This window comes from Etheostoma cragini, chromosome 15 (assembly GCF_013103735.1).
Source record: "Etheostoma cragini isolate CJK2018 chromosome 15, CSU_Ecrag_1.0, whole genome shotgun sequence".
Lineage (NCBI taxonomy): Eukaryota > Metazoa > Chordata > Actinopteri > Perciformes > Percidae > Etheostoma > Etheostoma cragini.
In genome coordinates, this window is record NC_048421.1 from 12,624,108 (window position 1) to 12,637,562 (window position 13,455).

At 40.3% G+C, this 13,455-nt stretch overlaps 1 protein-coding gene across 1 annotated transcript; it reads right to left on the reverse strand.

Annotated features, from left to right (window-relative positions):
* Nucleotides 1-265: 265 nt before the first annotated feature.
* gpr146 (G protein-coupled receptor 146) lies at nucleotides 266-10,199 on the reverse strand. Its single transcript, XM_034895182.1, has 2 exons — nucleotides 9,928-10,199; nucleotides 266-4,700 (listed from the first exon to the last, which is right to left on the reverse strand). The coding sequence occupies exon 2, from the start codon at nucleotides 4,658-4,660 to the stop codon at nucleotides 3,659-3,661; it is 1,002 nt and encodes a 333-aa protein (XP_034751073.1). The 5' UTR covers nucleotides 4,661-4,700; nucleotides 9,928-10,199; the 3' UTR covers nucleotides 266-3,658.
* Between the last annotated feature and the right edge of the window lie 3,256 nt (nucleotides 10,200-13,455).

Below are 13,455 nucleotides of genomic sequence, written 5' to 3' on the forward strand. Positions count from 1 at the left end.
CCAAAACGATTGTCTTGATACTGTCAACACTTTTCTTTCTGTCCTGGACTTGCTCTTGACTCAGACTTAAACCTTTTTGGACACGCTCTGTCTTAGACTGAAACCTCTTTGGACTCGGTTTTGACTTGGTATTGACTAGTTCTGGTCTTGGACTTGTCTTTGACTCGACAAAGGTGGTCTTGACTACAGCCCTCCTGCATAGCAGATGTTTTAACAAAAACTTTCATCATGTGTATTGTCACATTTTATTGAGATAAGGAGTGGGAATATCCTGGTTAGTTTATTGTTTAATCAGTCTTTGACTCACTTGACAATAGAGTGGATTACTTACAAAATCTAAATATATCTCTCAGAAAAAAATACTGTTTTTTTAAAAGAGCATGGTATCTATCGCCTGTAAATCTCTCACATACAGTATTTACATTATTTTTTACACGTGCATACACAGTCACAAAAGCATCACATCTGAACGTGGATTCATCTGGACTTTTGAGGTTTTGTTGTTCAAATAGCTAAAATGCATCTGCATACATTTGACACACAAGGACTTTGAGGGTGTTTTTACACCTGGTCTGTTTCAGCCATTCAACTGAACTCAGTGATCATTGCTCAAAAGTCTTCACACTGATGTGAGATTATGGCCCCTCTGAACTAATAAACCAAACTCAGACCTGAGCAGTAATCTGAGTTGGCCGTGATTTTGAGCTTATATGTCTTTTAATCAATCTTTTTTTGCCAGTTGTGTGCATCATGCAGTCAGTCCATTTGTAGGGATTGCTAGTCCGGGGATTGTAGAGGTTGCTACCTCTGCCAAGGAGTTGGTTTGAGGTCCTGTGTCTTACAATACTTAGCAAAACATTTCAGCTGCAAAACCTGCATGAAAAGTAAGTCGATTTTAGTGATAAAGGTGAGGCCTTTTTTGTGTGATTGCAACCAAATTTAGATGGCACATGCACTACCAACTCCAATACTCTTGCAAAACCTGATGATATTTTCCCTACAGGTGGCACTGCAGCAACACGGTAAAGTTAGATGGTCATAACTCTTATTTAGCTATTCTCCAAAAATTGGCACAGTTATCATTCACTTTTTGTAGTTTGATGCAAATTCAGATTCAGACAGAAATTAAATTTTTTTTATTGCAAAAAAAAGGTTTTGAGTTTTTGTCGAGTGCCTTCTAGTTGGATGTAGTAAACTGTCACATAATCAGAAATCTGGGAAACATTCAATTCTATACAGTATAATTCAAGTGTCACTGTTGGACCTATTGATTAAATAACAGCGTGTTTTGTCCAACAGTTTATAGTGCACCAATTTGGGTCTAAAAATGGACACCACCTTAACAAATGTTGCTTAAATTTCACAAGCTTTGATAAAAAAACACTTATCATCTGACCATGTACTACTGTTTGCTTTAGCATTAGGACTTTGAACTGAGTTCCAATAATGATTAACTGTGTCACGTTACATACACGTTTTTTTTTTATGGGGCAGCACATACTGTAGCACATAATGTAAACACAGCCTCAGTTGAAAATAACACAGTACCTTTCTCTGATTGTAGATACACATAAGGGTGGGGCTATGCAGCCAACATTATAATGTTGGACACTGTTTCATATCTCATTTTTAGACAAAAATATCCAAAGTCACGAGATGTTTAAAGAAATACAGTTTGGGTTTGTGTGATATAATCCTATGATCTTATAATAACTTCATATATGTATGAAAGGCTTTAAATCTGAGTTAGTACAGCTGGCGATCCTTTACATTTTACGCTGAAAGTGTAGCTCACATCTTGTGTCAAGGCACATCACAGAATTGTTTAGTTGAAGGTGTAAATTAAAACTGTCTACAGATATAAGTGATTAGGATTTATTGATGTCTGTAGGTGAAATATAACAGTGTGCCCACCTTTCATTTCTCTACAAGTGAGTGCCCCACCCCGCTGGTATATCTGTTCAAAGAATGATTGATAAACTGGCCCTCCAATTCAGAAAGCAAATACAAAAACTAAACTACTGCAGTGATGAGAGATGCAGAGACCTCATGCAAAAACAAGGTTTAAAAATATATCTTTCACTTTATAACTTGGGTTCATCACAATTAGTCTGTTCACTTAACATTTGAGTAAGTGGCAGCCAAGAAAGCAAAGCAGCTTTACCAATGATGTGCAATTGGATCTGAGCAGCAATGCAGTTCAAAATTTGCGTCAAACACGTTGTTTGCAAGTGCTCAACAGGCAAGTCACTTATAATCGGTGAAGGTTTTGATTGCACCTCTAGAGTGACCAAGTCAGGCTTCAAATTTCCAGTGGGAAAACCTCCCCAACCACTCATTCAAGGGAATGTACATGCCAACTCCTAAGGACCCTTCACTGACCTTATGTGAGCATAATTCCTGAACTAGTCACATACTGGGCTGTGGCTCAAATTAATGAGCTGATTTCAATGAGTGGATAGAAACTGCTTATGGTAACAGATAATGTGATTTCAGTAGAGATCACAAGAGGTATACTGGTTATGTCAAACCCTGAATATAAGCTATACATAAGCATTTCATGTAGTTCTTTATGACGTTAAAATGGTGTAGACATACCTGTATATTAATTTGTTCTATGATATTTGATGTGGAGCGTGACTAGCAAGAATAATTTCTTCATGCCTGCGAGCGTGTCAAAACCTCAGAACTCAATTAATAAAAGTGAATCGAGAACATTACTTCGTACCAGTACATCTAGCTACAGGGTAGTACTGGTGTTAATAAAGAAAGCTTTTGAAATTAAGAGACCATTAATATGTACTCTACCTTTAAAATGTAAAGATTATTTACTCTGATCATCAGAAATCATGTTCAACATGTTTAAGTAAAAGGAAAAGGGAGAACTCACTTCTCATTCAACTGATCGAGGCCTCTAGTTTGAGGGCAGTAAACACAATGCTGACGCACAATGCAAGTTCATTAGCTATGGTGGGTCGCTGATTTACCAGCCACCATCCAATGATGCAGGGTTGTAGAGTTTTTTGAAGAAACAAAATAACTTGGCTTCACGTAATAATTAAAGTGTGTAGATTACTGCTTCTGGTTGTCTGATAGGAGAACGCATCATGCTTCACTTAGTAATTATTTAAGTTAGGACTAAAACTGTATTTAGTAACATATTGTGACTCAAATTGGAAATTTAAGGTGGTCATGCATAGGTCAAACTTGCACACTGCAGAAAATGTATAACACACTTGGACCAGGGAAGCTGCATCCACTGCATTGGTATAGTGCTTGGGAGTTCCTTGCTAACAGGATACTGCATGACACAGAAAACACCGTGCTGCGTAGTTATCTGCTGATTGTGCCTGTTAACCGCCCTTGAACTAGAAGCTCAAGTGTCTTAGTGGAGAGTTTTACTCAGTGACAAAAAATAACAGCATTTAGTGGTTTTTGCTTGGCGTGTCCTCTCACTGCACAACTGGAAAGATCAGATCAAATTCTGGAAGGTGACAGGAAATTCCACAGTTAGCTACGTCGATCTTAATACAGTCCAGAGCAGCGAGAGAGCGCACTTAGATACTGGCTCCGTAAGGGGGGGGGGGGATAAGTGCCGGCTACGCCAAGAGGTTGAAAAGAGGGAGTGGGAGGGGCGTAATCTCCCAACGGGGAGATCTCACGTCACCACTTGCTGCACCGTTGAGCGTTCATTAGGGCAGGACTGGTCTCTGCAGTGCAGCCTCCTGAGCAGCCGCTGAAGCTTGTTGGAGAAGTTTTTGTTCATCTGCCTATACATGAGAGGCATCGCAAAGCTGCTTGAGAAAGCCAGCAGTTTAGACACACATCTCAAGAAATAATATGTAGGTAAGTAATGTACATTGCTAATGTATCCTGGTGCACCAGCTACTGTGTGTACCAACAGGGTCATGTAGTATGGGGTCCACAGTACAAACTGTACACAGACTGAGGCGAGAAGCAGTCTGTGGATAGAAGGGTCCAAGCGAGCCGAGTCCTGGTCCAGGGGTGTAGACTCCTTCCTAATACGCAAAATGAGCACAAAGGCATAAAGAACAGCCACAGCTGGAACCACGTAGCCGATGAACATCATGATGGCGTCTGCTGCCTCCTTGTTCTGCATTTTGGAGCACTCAACCATCTTAGTGGAGATGTGGTTGCACACATAGAAGAGCAGTGAGGAGAAGCTAGTGAGCACCGCGCCACCCCAAATAAACCCACACACATGTTTGGTGTTATACACACTGGACATGTATGTACGAGGCAGTGCCCGCTCAATGTAGTAGTCCAGACTGAGGAGGGTGGTGGAATACATGATGACCAGAGATGAGATATTGAAAAGGATGATGAGGGTGATGTAGACCTCATTGTTGTACTCCCACGCGTGCCAGCGGGTGAAGGTGGAGCTCAGCAGCTCCACGGGAGCCACCAGGTTGAGCACAAGTCCCGCAATGGCCATATTGACAAAATAAACATCCGGCATGGTCATAGACACCTTGTTAGAGAGGTTGACCACGACCAGCAGCACATTGTAGCACAGCCCCAACGGGAAGCACACCAGGAGGTAGACGAGGGAGAAGACTGACAGGATGAGGCCAAAGTCCTGGCAGAGCCGGAAGTCCACGCTGGTGTCCGTCTCATTGTAAACCATGCAGAGCCACATCGCTGGGCTCCGACACAGGTCCAGTCTCTCAACAGGTCGACTGCGAACAGAGAGTTAGGGAGACAGAAGTTAGTTACACAACCATAGGTGGGATTTACAGGCAAGAAGTTGGGGTTACAACCCCCCCCCCCCCCCCCCCCCCCCCCCCCCAATAATCAAAACTGGCCGGTGCAACCTCCCTAAATATCTAATATTAATTTGATTTACATAATTAAATACATGTGCACCATAAATTGATGCAGAAAAGGCACAGATTGTTGCAGAAAAATTCACCACAATGAAGGAAAATAAGTGTTAGATAAGTTCAAAATTTCAATTTTGCGATTCAAGTTTGAGATCTCAACCCCCCCCCCCCCATTGTTGAACCCAAAGTTACGCCCTTGTATAACAATTAACAAACGTCATATTTGTTATCGATAACCAGTAATAATAATTAAAGCTGGGTAAAATCAAATATAGATGAAACTAATGGTAATTTCACATGGCATTTAATTTAACGTTGAAAAATCGTTTGTGGATGTTTTCACAGGATGTTTTTTTCACAGGCCGTTTCATTGTTCATTTCAGTGAGTGAGAACAATGAAACACGTTCACTACGTTGTACGGTGAATATTATCATTGTTCTAGGAGCATGTGAAAAAAAACATTCAGTTCTTGTTTCCATGAACAAAATTCAACCCTCTCTGTTACTGGTTTCTTTGCTGACTAGGGGGGAAAACAAGGCCTCGACACAAAAACACGTCAGCCACGGCACAGCTATTATGCCCTGGGTAACACTATTAATTTCACTTCACTGCATCTGACTGGCTGAATGCAAACGCCTCACAATACGTTTCATTTGCTAGCTCAGCTTCAAAACCCACTATTTCTCCTCTTTGAGAGAAGTGTTTAACGCCTCTGCATGCTCTTTCTCTCTCCATCCCATGCACGTGCATGTGCGCAGCCAGATAAAGAAAAACACTTTTCTAGCCTGACACTTCGCAGATTCTTTTGGTTGTGGTGCAGTGAAGCTCGTGCATCTTCTGTTGACTGGGGGTTGGGCACGTGGTGATGGGTAGATTTATAAAGAGTGAAATGTGAAGCAAGCTCTGGCAAAGGGGTCAGCGAGGATTGAGTTGCGGGGCTGGAGTTCAGGACAAGGTCAAAGAAAATGACCATGTGCATGTCTTGAGTGTTTGGGCTCAAGCTTGACCGGGCTGCGAGTTTTGAAAAAAGCTTATGTAAGGCCTCCTGCATAATTAACCCAGGGCATTTTTAAATAAATTATTCAAACAGCTTTGGTCAAGGAAATGGAAGATCATAAAGCTATCTCAGGATTGCAGTGATAAATCAACCAAGTTCACTGTATTGCATTTCCTCAGTGACAATTTGGCTGTTACGTTCCCACACATTTGGCTGCACTTTCCAAAACTGCTTTGAAAAAGGATGATTCTCTGAAGAGCAAATAAACTTAAAAATAAAAACGGAAATGTGCTTATCTGGTCAGAATGTTCTGAAAAACCTCTTCCTTGAAAATAATGTGGTACAAAAGTACAGGAAGGCAGTTGTTGATTTCAGGAGGATGAGTAACGATGCCAGTAAAGGGGAAACATTGTTCCGTTCACTTACGTAACACCACTACAGAGGGGCTGTTTTGGCATTAAGCCTCGGACACAGACGTTTATACACACACAGGGGCTCAGTCCCTCCTCTATACCACTCCAATTGGCTGTAAAAAGACTATAGTGGAGGCTGGAGCTCAGAGCTGGACTGGATCAGGATCAGGAGGAAGAAAGAGTACAGTTACTCTTTACAAAACAACAGTCTTCACCAAGACAGGAGCACTGAACAGATCTCTTGTAAACATGCTCTCTATAAGCAGCTAGGTGACTCATTTACTAAAACAGGTCTTGACACAAGTGCATAATGAGCTATGGTCCTCTCCCGTGGATTATGTGCTTGTCTCTGAATGTGTTGTAGATTGGAAGAAGTTTGTGCACCCTTCACTCCTTCAACAACCTGTGATCACCTAAGGAGAAAACTACTTTTAAGAGAATCTTGAAAGACAGCACACACTGCATTGTGGCTGGCTGCCCCCATTCATTAGCACCTGTTGTGTACAGACCGTTTCAGCCACCCTTTCATTATCACATACACTACTGCTTGCGAGAGCTGCAGGGCTCCTACAATTCTGCATTAATGGCTTTGTGATACACTAGTGTTTGATTACTTTAACGGTTTGTTTCCAAATACTTTGTTTCCCTGTTACTCTATAGACAGTATTAGCTAAGTATTTGACGCGTGGCCTCAATAATGACAAAACAATGATGAAGTACAGATGAAAACTAACGCCATGGCATTTATAACGCGTAGTGGACTAAAAGGTAAACAGTGGAAACTTTAGAATTCCCTGTGTTTACCTGCTGAAAGTGACAGGAATGTTTCAGTATGTTAACACATTTATTCTTTTTCTTTTTAAATCATCTACCGGGATTTCACCCTTTTAAAGATAGACCAAACCAATCAAAGCATAGTTACCACACAATATAGTTGAGAAGAAAATGCCATTACAATATTACGGAGCAATTATTCTCCTCTGCATTTCCTCCAAGTCACTGCAAAAAAAGTAAACACATGGGGTTGCTATAGCCCACACTAAAAAATATTTCAAATCATGGCTTTCGTATTATACTCGTGAACAGAGCCCTTTGGTGTTGTCATTGCACTTTAGCTCTGCACATTTTGCCAGCAGCCCATGACAATGAAATCTCTAGTTTTCCACCCCACTGGGCGGACAAACGAGCGAGGTGTAAGAAAAATGTCTTCTCCTACTCATTTCGTATGTTTGATTGAATTCAGAGAATCCGAGACCATTTCAATGTAACGCCCATGTTCAAGTTCAGAGACGTGATGTTCCCATAAGCAAAACACACATTAAGCACCTTGCAAACAGGCAATAAGCTGTTGTTATTAGAGCATGTGTGCTACCTGAGGCGTAGGTGGGTTGTTCTCTCTTTTTAATGCAATATTTATGAATTGATTTGGGTATGCAAATATCCATCCAAGTGTGTGAGGGGAAAACTGGGAGATAGATGGCTTCTTGCTACCTGCTTCCTGTAAATGTGTCATATGTAAAATGACATGGCTAAGTAAGAATAGCCCAAGCTATTGTCAGACTTCTTCTTTCACATCTTTGACTAAAGCTGTAGACTTGGTTAAGCACCGTCTGAACTTTTTGCCTATTCTTCATTTCAAAAGTGGTTAAGTTCAATATTCCTAGAGGAGCAGGCCGTGCTTCGGCCCCACCAAACATGATCTCGTAAGAGTGACGCACACGGACTTGACGTCTCAGCGTATGTGAGCCAGATCTCGCAGGCTGATGGGAGTAGTGTGACATACTGGCCCCACACCCCTGATATATCCTAACTGGAATTTACAGGCTCTTCTCAGAAAGTACTGAGTGAAGTCACATGATTGGCCACTTGTGCAGCTGCATGCAGCAGAGCAACAACAGAAATACTACAGTAGAAGAAAGCAAGGTTACATGACTCACATTTCTCGGCACCCACATGCTGTGACTGTGCAACGGTTTCAGAGGTGCAACACAATGAAATCTGATGCACAATCAATAGTGTCACATTTTAAGTACTTGCCTACAGAACCAAACACCTTACAACACCAGAGGACATTAAGATGTAACTGGTTCATTAAAAATCTTTTTTTGTTCCAGTGCGTTTCTCAAGCACCTTTCATATTTGGAATGCAGCCCATTAACTGAGAGTATTAATGAGAAATCTGACTTCAGGTGAATGCTAATGCTGCATAACATTTTGCAAATTAAAAATTCTAAGCTCTCAGGGGTGATTAAAATACTTTCCATCAGCTCCATTTCTGTGGGAGGGTTTTATATAATTTCAGTTTCCCAAAATCATCATCAGTCCCAACAGAATTGATTCAGAGCGCTGGCATTTTGTCGTAAGGATGATGACTTGTTTTTGAATGGTTTCCTCACAAACTACACATTGTACCGTACACAGGCCAATTATCTACCTGCCTATCACCCTTCTTGTATATCTAATAATCTGAAAAAACTCTTATCAAGTTCTTGTGTAAGAGACTCCGGTCAAGTACAAGTCACAGCCAGTCAAGACAACTTCTTCAGCGTCTTTTCTGAAACAACATCAACAAAGTCAGAGTTCAATGGTCAGCACAAGGCAGGCTTACTGCCATTAAGCCATGGCACACGTCCCATGTCCCCTTTGGTCACATGGATGAATTTGACAACAACAAGTGCAAAGCCTAAATCTCAAGAAGCATTTAATTTGGTGAGCGGTATATCGGCAGAACTATACTTAGTCAGAAAGTAGCATTCATACAGTCTCCTTTTGGCTTTCCATAATAAGTGGTGCATAATTAGTAACCAAGGTAAACATCTGGTTATTAAGTAGTGGCTTTAAAAGCTGATCAAAAGTCTTGATACCATTTAACACAACAAAGAGAATATAGTAATGCCTGTGTGGAAAATCTAACATTGGAATTATTGATCAAGCAGGTTAGGAATGATTAAACTACACAAACTTAAAAAAGAAAACAACATATAAAGTAATTATTCATTGATGGCCTGGGATTTAGTAGATTTACCAATCCAGTAAGTAAGGCTGCCTTCTTCTTGCAGTGTAACTAGCTATAAACATCGCATTCGGTTTATTAACAGACTCACCATGACATCAGATTAGCTCTATTTGTCCCAATGGCAGATGTCATGTCAACAAGAAATATAGGTTATTCACATAAAGAGCAGTCTACCACAGCCTTAGAATTACACTGTTATTGCCAGGGAAGGGGCTTTGAACTTTAGAGACCTGATTAAAGTGATAACAACTTTTCCCCCCAGCACCTGGGAAAGCTGATCCCGTGAGAAACAACTTCAGGTGTTGTTTTCCAAATATAAAGGCGTCGTTAAAACTGTGGAAGAACTATAGTCTACAAGTGAACAAGGGGGAGAAAAACAACCCTAGCCTATCGTGGTCTCTGTTTATTATTGCGGACATGTCTCCCCATCCCACTTGACTGTAGATCAAAGCGTGGATAGCTGTCACGGCTTTACAATTATTCTAACTTCACCCGTTATTATTCCGTGGCTTTTGTTGGCACAGACACTTAATCTCGCATCTAGCCATCTTTAACGGGACAAATTTACTTGTAGGCAATACCACTGTGACGATTAAAATTCAAGGCAACCGCATCTTATTATTTGGTCGAAATTATATAAACGAGAAAAAACTCACCAGAAACGTATAGATTTGGCTGGGTGATAAACCTACGGAGGCATTGGGTTCGGATGTAGCATTTCCACTGGCATTTCTCAATCGTTTCATTTCACCAACACAAGTAGTGTAATCGCTTCGGTAAAGAAAACAGCAAAAACGGACGGTTTAACTACGTACGGTGGAGAACTCATCTATCAACTTTTCGTACGAGGCTTGTTCTGAAAAGGGGCCGTCCGTTGCAGACTTTACTACTGCTGAAGTGCTGCCGAGCCCTACAGTGTGTACACACGTGACCATCCCCCCACTGTCTCCCGGCTCCACGGTCGAAAGGCTGTTCTCTGCTCTGATTGGACGGGAGGCAGGGAGGTGGGGCGCGACGGAGACCGAGGGGGAACCATAGGACGTTGGGACACACACACGCACGCAACAGCTACAGGTCGTCATTATTGAATAATTTATTTAAAACAATGGTTACTACGTAAAACCACAGACAATGCCATTTCCTAAGTGGTGAGTGGTGTTTCTCCATAATGTTGTGTTTCCCTATAGTCTACATCCACGACTGATATAGTGGACTATGGTTACCTGCTTCTCAGATCTCTGCAGAATAAATCCAGACTGGTAGCTAGTGGGGAAGACAAGGTCTACACAGATTGTTTAATGTAAAAAATACATTTCAACATTTATCTGAAGCTAATTTGAGTCTACATCAGACTGAGTTGGACACATTTCATATCAGTTTTTTTTTCTGTTACTATCCCTCCACTGCAGCTTAGCAGCTGAAGCCGCATATTAACTTTAGTAAACTGTAGAATGTTTTTTTTTGCACAGGAAGACTATGTATTTGGTCTCCAATCACATACATTGAAGGTGCATTAGGAAGGGATTACTATTACAGCGGATTACAGCGAGCAAATCTTGTTTCAATGTTCTTATGGAACCTGAATATTGTTATCAGATAGATGAAAAAAATCCTTTAAACTATCCTTTAAAGTTCTCGCATTCTAATTGTAATTTGAAGTTGTACCAGAATAGATTTATGTGGTTTAATTATCAGAAAACACCATATATATATATATATATTTTTTTTAATCTGTTGCTACAGTTCCTCTTTTCACCCTGTGTGTTGAGCTCTCCTTTTTAGCTACCGAGTGAGGCATCTCACTTCTGTTCCACTTTTGTTGGGAGTCGCACATGCGCAGTAGTAAGGTAAGCACTGCTAGCCAGTCAGTTGCAGAGTATGAGGCCGTGCCATGCTAGCAGCTATGCGAGCATTAAAACGTGTGTTACGAAGTGAAGCACGTTTGTCACAGAAGTAAAGACTGGACTACAACATACCTGTTTGAAGCAGTTTGTGAACAGTGTTTTCTGTTGGAGATGGTAAGTCCCTTAGGGTTGGACTTTAGGCTTTTTCCCTTTGTGAATCTATAACATGCATAAAAGATAAATAACAAAATAAAGGAAAGGGAAAAAGCCAAAAAGCACAATGTGAGCACTTTAACCCTAAACGGTTATCTCTGTAAAGCCTAACCATAAACAGGAATTCAGACTGAAAACAGCCTTGCATTAAAAACAACAGCAGAGATTAGGTGGGGTTGTGTTGCTTCAGGTTAGATATGAGATATATCTATATCTATATCTATGGTGAGATATGAAATATGAACGCAGAGCGCCAGTTTGATTAAAAGATTCATGGATTTTAAAATGTATTATTCAGAAAGTTTCCATTGTTGCATTAAAGGTCCATTGTGTAACGTGTTTAGTTATTCATTATCAAAATCGGTGTCGCCCGTTCACAAATGTATCCTTTTACATGAATATTTACCATCACCATCAATTCAAAGTATTTCTATTGGCTTGACATTTTATATTTACATTTGCATGAACTGAGGTAGACGCTCCGTATTCATGCGCGATCTTGAAATAAGTTGGTTAGTAAGGGACAATCAGGATATGCCCCGCCTTTTGCGTTTTCGCTGTCACATGATAAACTCACATGTGCTGCTAATCTGCTAATGGGTATCATCGCTTCCTGGCCCCGGAGAGTTTGAAGAAGGAAACGTGGAGGACCACACGTGTTCAAAATCTAAATTTCAGTAACAGGAGTCTTCTTCGCTCAGAAAAAGAAAAAGGATATTGAAAAGAGCAAAATACGTACTTTAAACTGCGAAGTGGGAGAGAGTTGATCGCGATATATGATCTCAACGCTAGGTGGGAGAAATTCCTACACATTGGACCTTTCAACTGAATGTCATCCCTGCTTTAGACAAATCTCTAGATGCCCTTAAGGTTATCTGCTGTCCTGCTTGACCTGGTTCTCAAGATTAAAGAAAATTGAAATCATATTCAAATGCCCAGAGGAAGAATAATGGTGGCTTTCTGTTCTGATGAATATATGAGAAAATATTTGTAATGAAGCAGAGTTTTTTATTAAAGTACTGTAATAAATGCAGTATGTTAGAATGACGCCTGTGTTGTTCTGTTGAATGGAATCAGTAATTAAGCAATTTAAATTCACTAAGAAGATTAAGGATTATCGTGCACATTCTCTGCAGTTTATACCACATATTGTAATCCTGACATGGAGAACAATGTTGCACAGCATATGCTTAAATAAAGTATTACATGTGTCTAGTTTGAACAGCAGCTACTTTCACCATAAACTCTGATAGCCCATACAGATAATAATTAATAACTTATTTGTTTTATTAAAAAGCCCAAAGGCTGTATCGTTTCATGACTTAATATGTTCATTTTAGTAGACGCTTTGATTATTACACATTCTTATGGTGTGTCACAATTTGGATACTTCTGTGAGTCCACAGAAGTAATATTGTTGTTGGAAAAAAACATGTGTATATTACATTTGTACAGTTTAATTTGGTGTTGTCATTTCATTAACAACTGCTTCCTCCAGTGCCATTTTCTTAGGTTTGAAAATTCATTGGTTGTCGCATAGCTTATACTCCGTGGCAAAAATGGCCCCCATTGAGGGCGAGTATTGTCCAGTGTTCCACACTCAACTTTTTGACTTTTTGGTACTTGTATGCATTGACTTTTGGCCATACTTTGTCAGTGTGAACACACTATGTACTCAAAATAACAAGCGTAAGTACAGAATTGCACAATTTAAGACACAGCATACTTTTTCATTTTGTAAAGTCTGAGACGTATTATGGTTTTGTAACCCAAATAAATTCCAGTGATTGGGGTCCCATACAATATATATGATCCTTACAATACAGTATTACCACAAATTTTAGTAAGTGTTGATAAGTCAACGAGCTATAATAATACTTAAATGACATGTTTAGTTTTATGTCAATGGAAACCTATGACACCTTATTTGATCATTGCTAAGCTCATGGGACTGAGATAACACTGAAAATGCAACATGGTAACATCAGGTCTTAATCAGTCCTTTGTTCAGATCCATCCCTCAATTTCCTGTTCAACACTTCAAGGGATGGAGGGAATCAGCATCAAAGTCCTAAAGCCCTAAAGCTATACAGTGTTAAAAGAACCTGGAAGCAGATATTTCATAAA

Excerpts from the sequence above, each read along its gene's own strand:
- gpr146 (XM_034895182.1), bottom strand. The coding sequence starts at position 4,660 with ATGTGGCTCTGCATGGTTTACAATGAGACGGACACCAGCGTGGACTTC.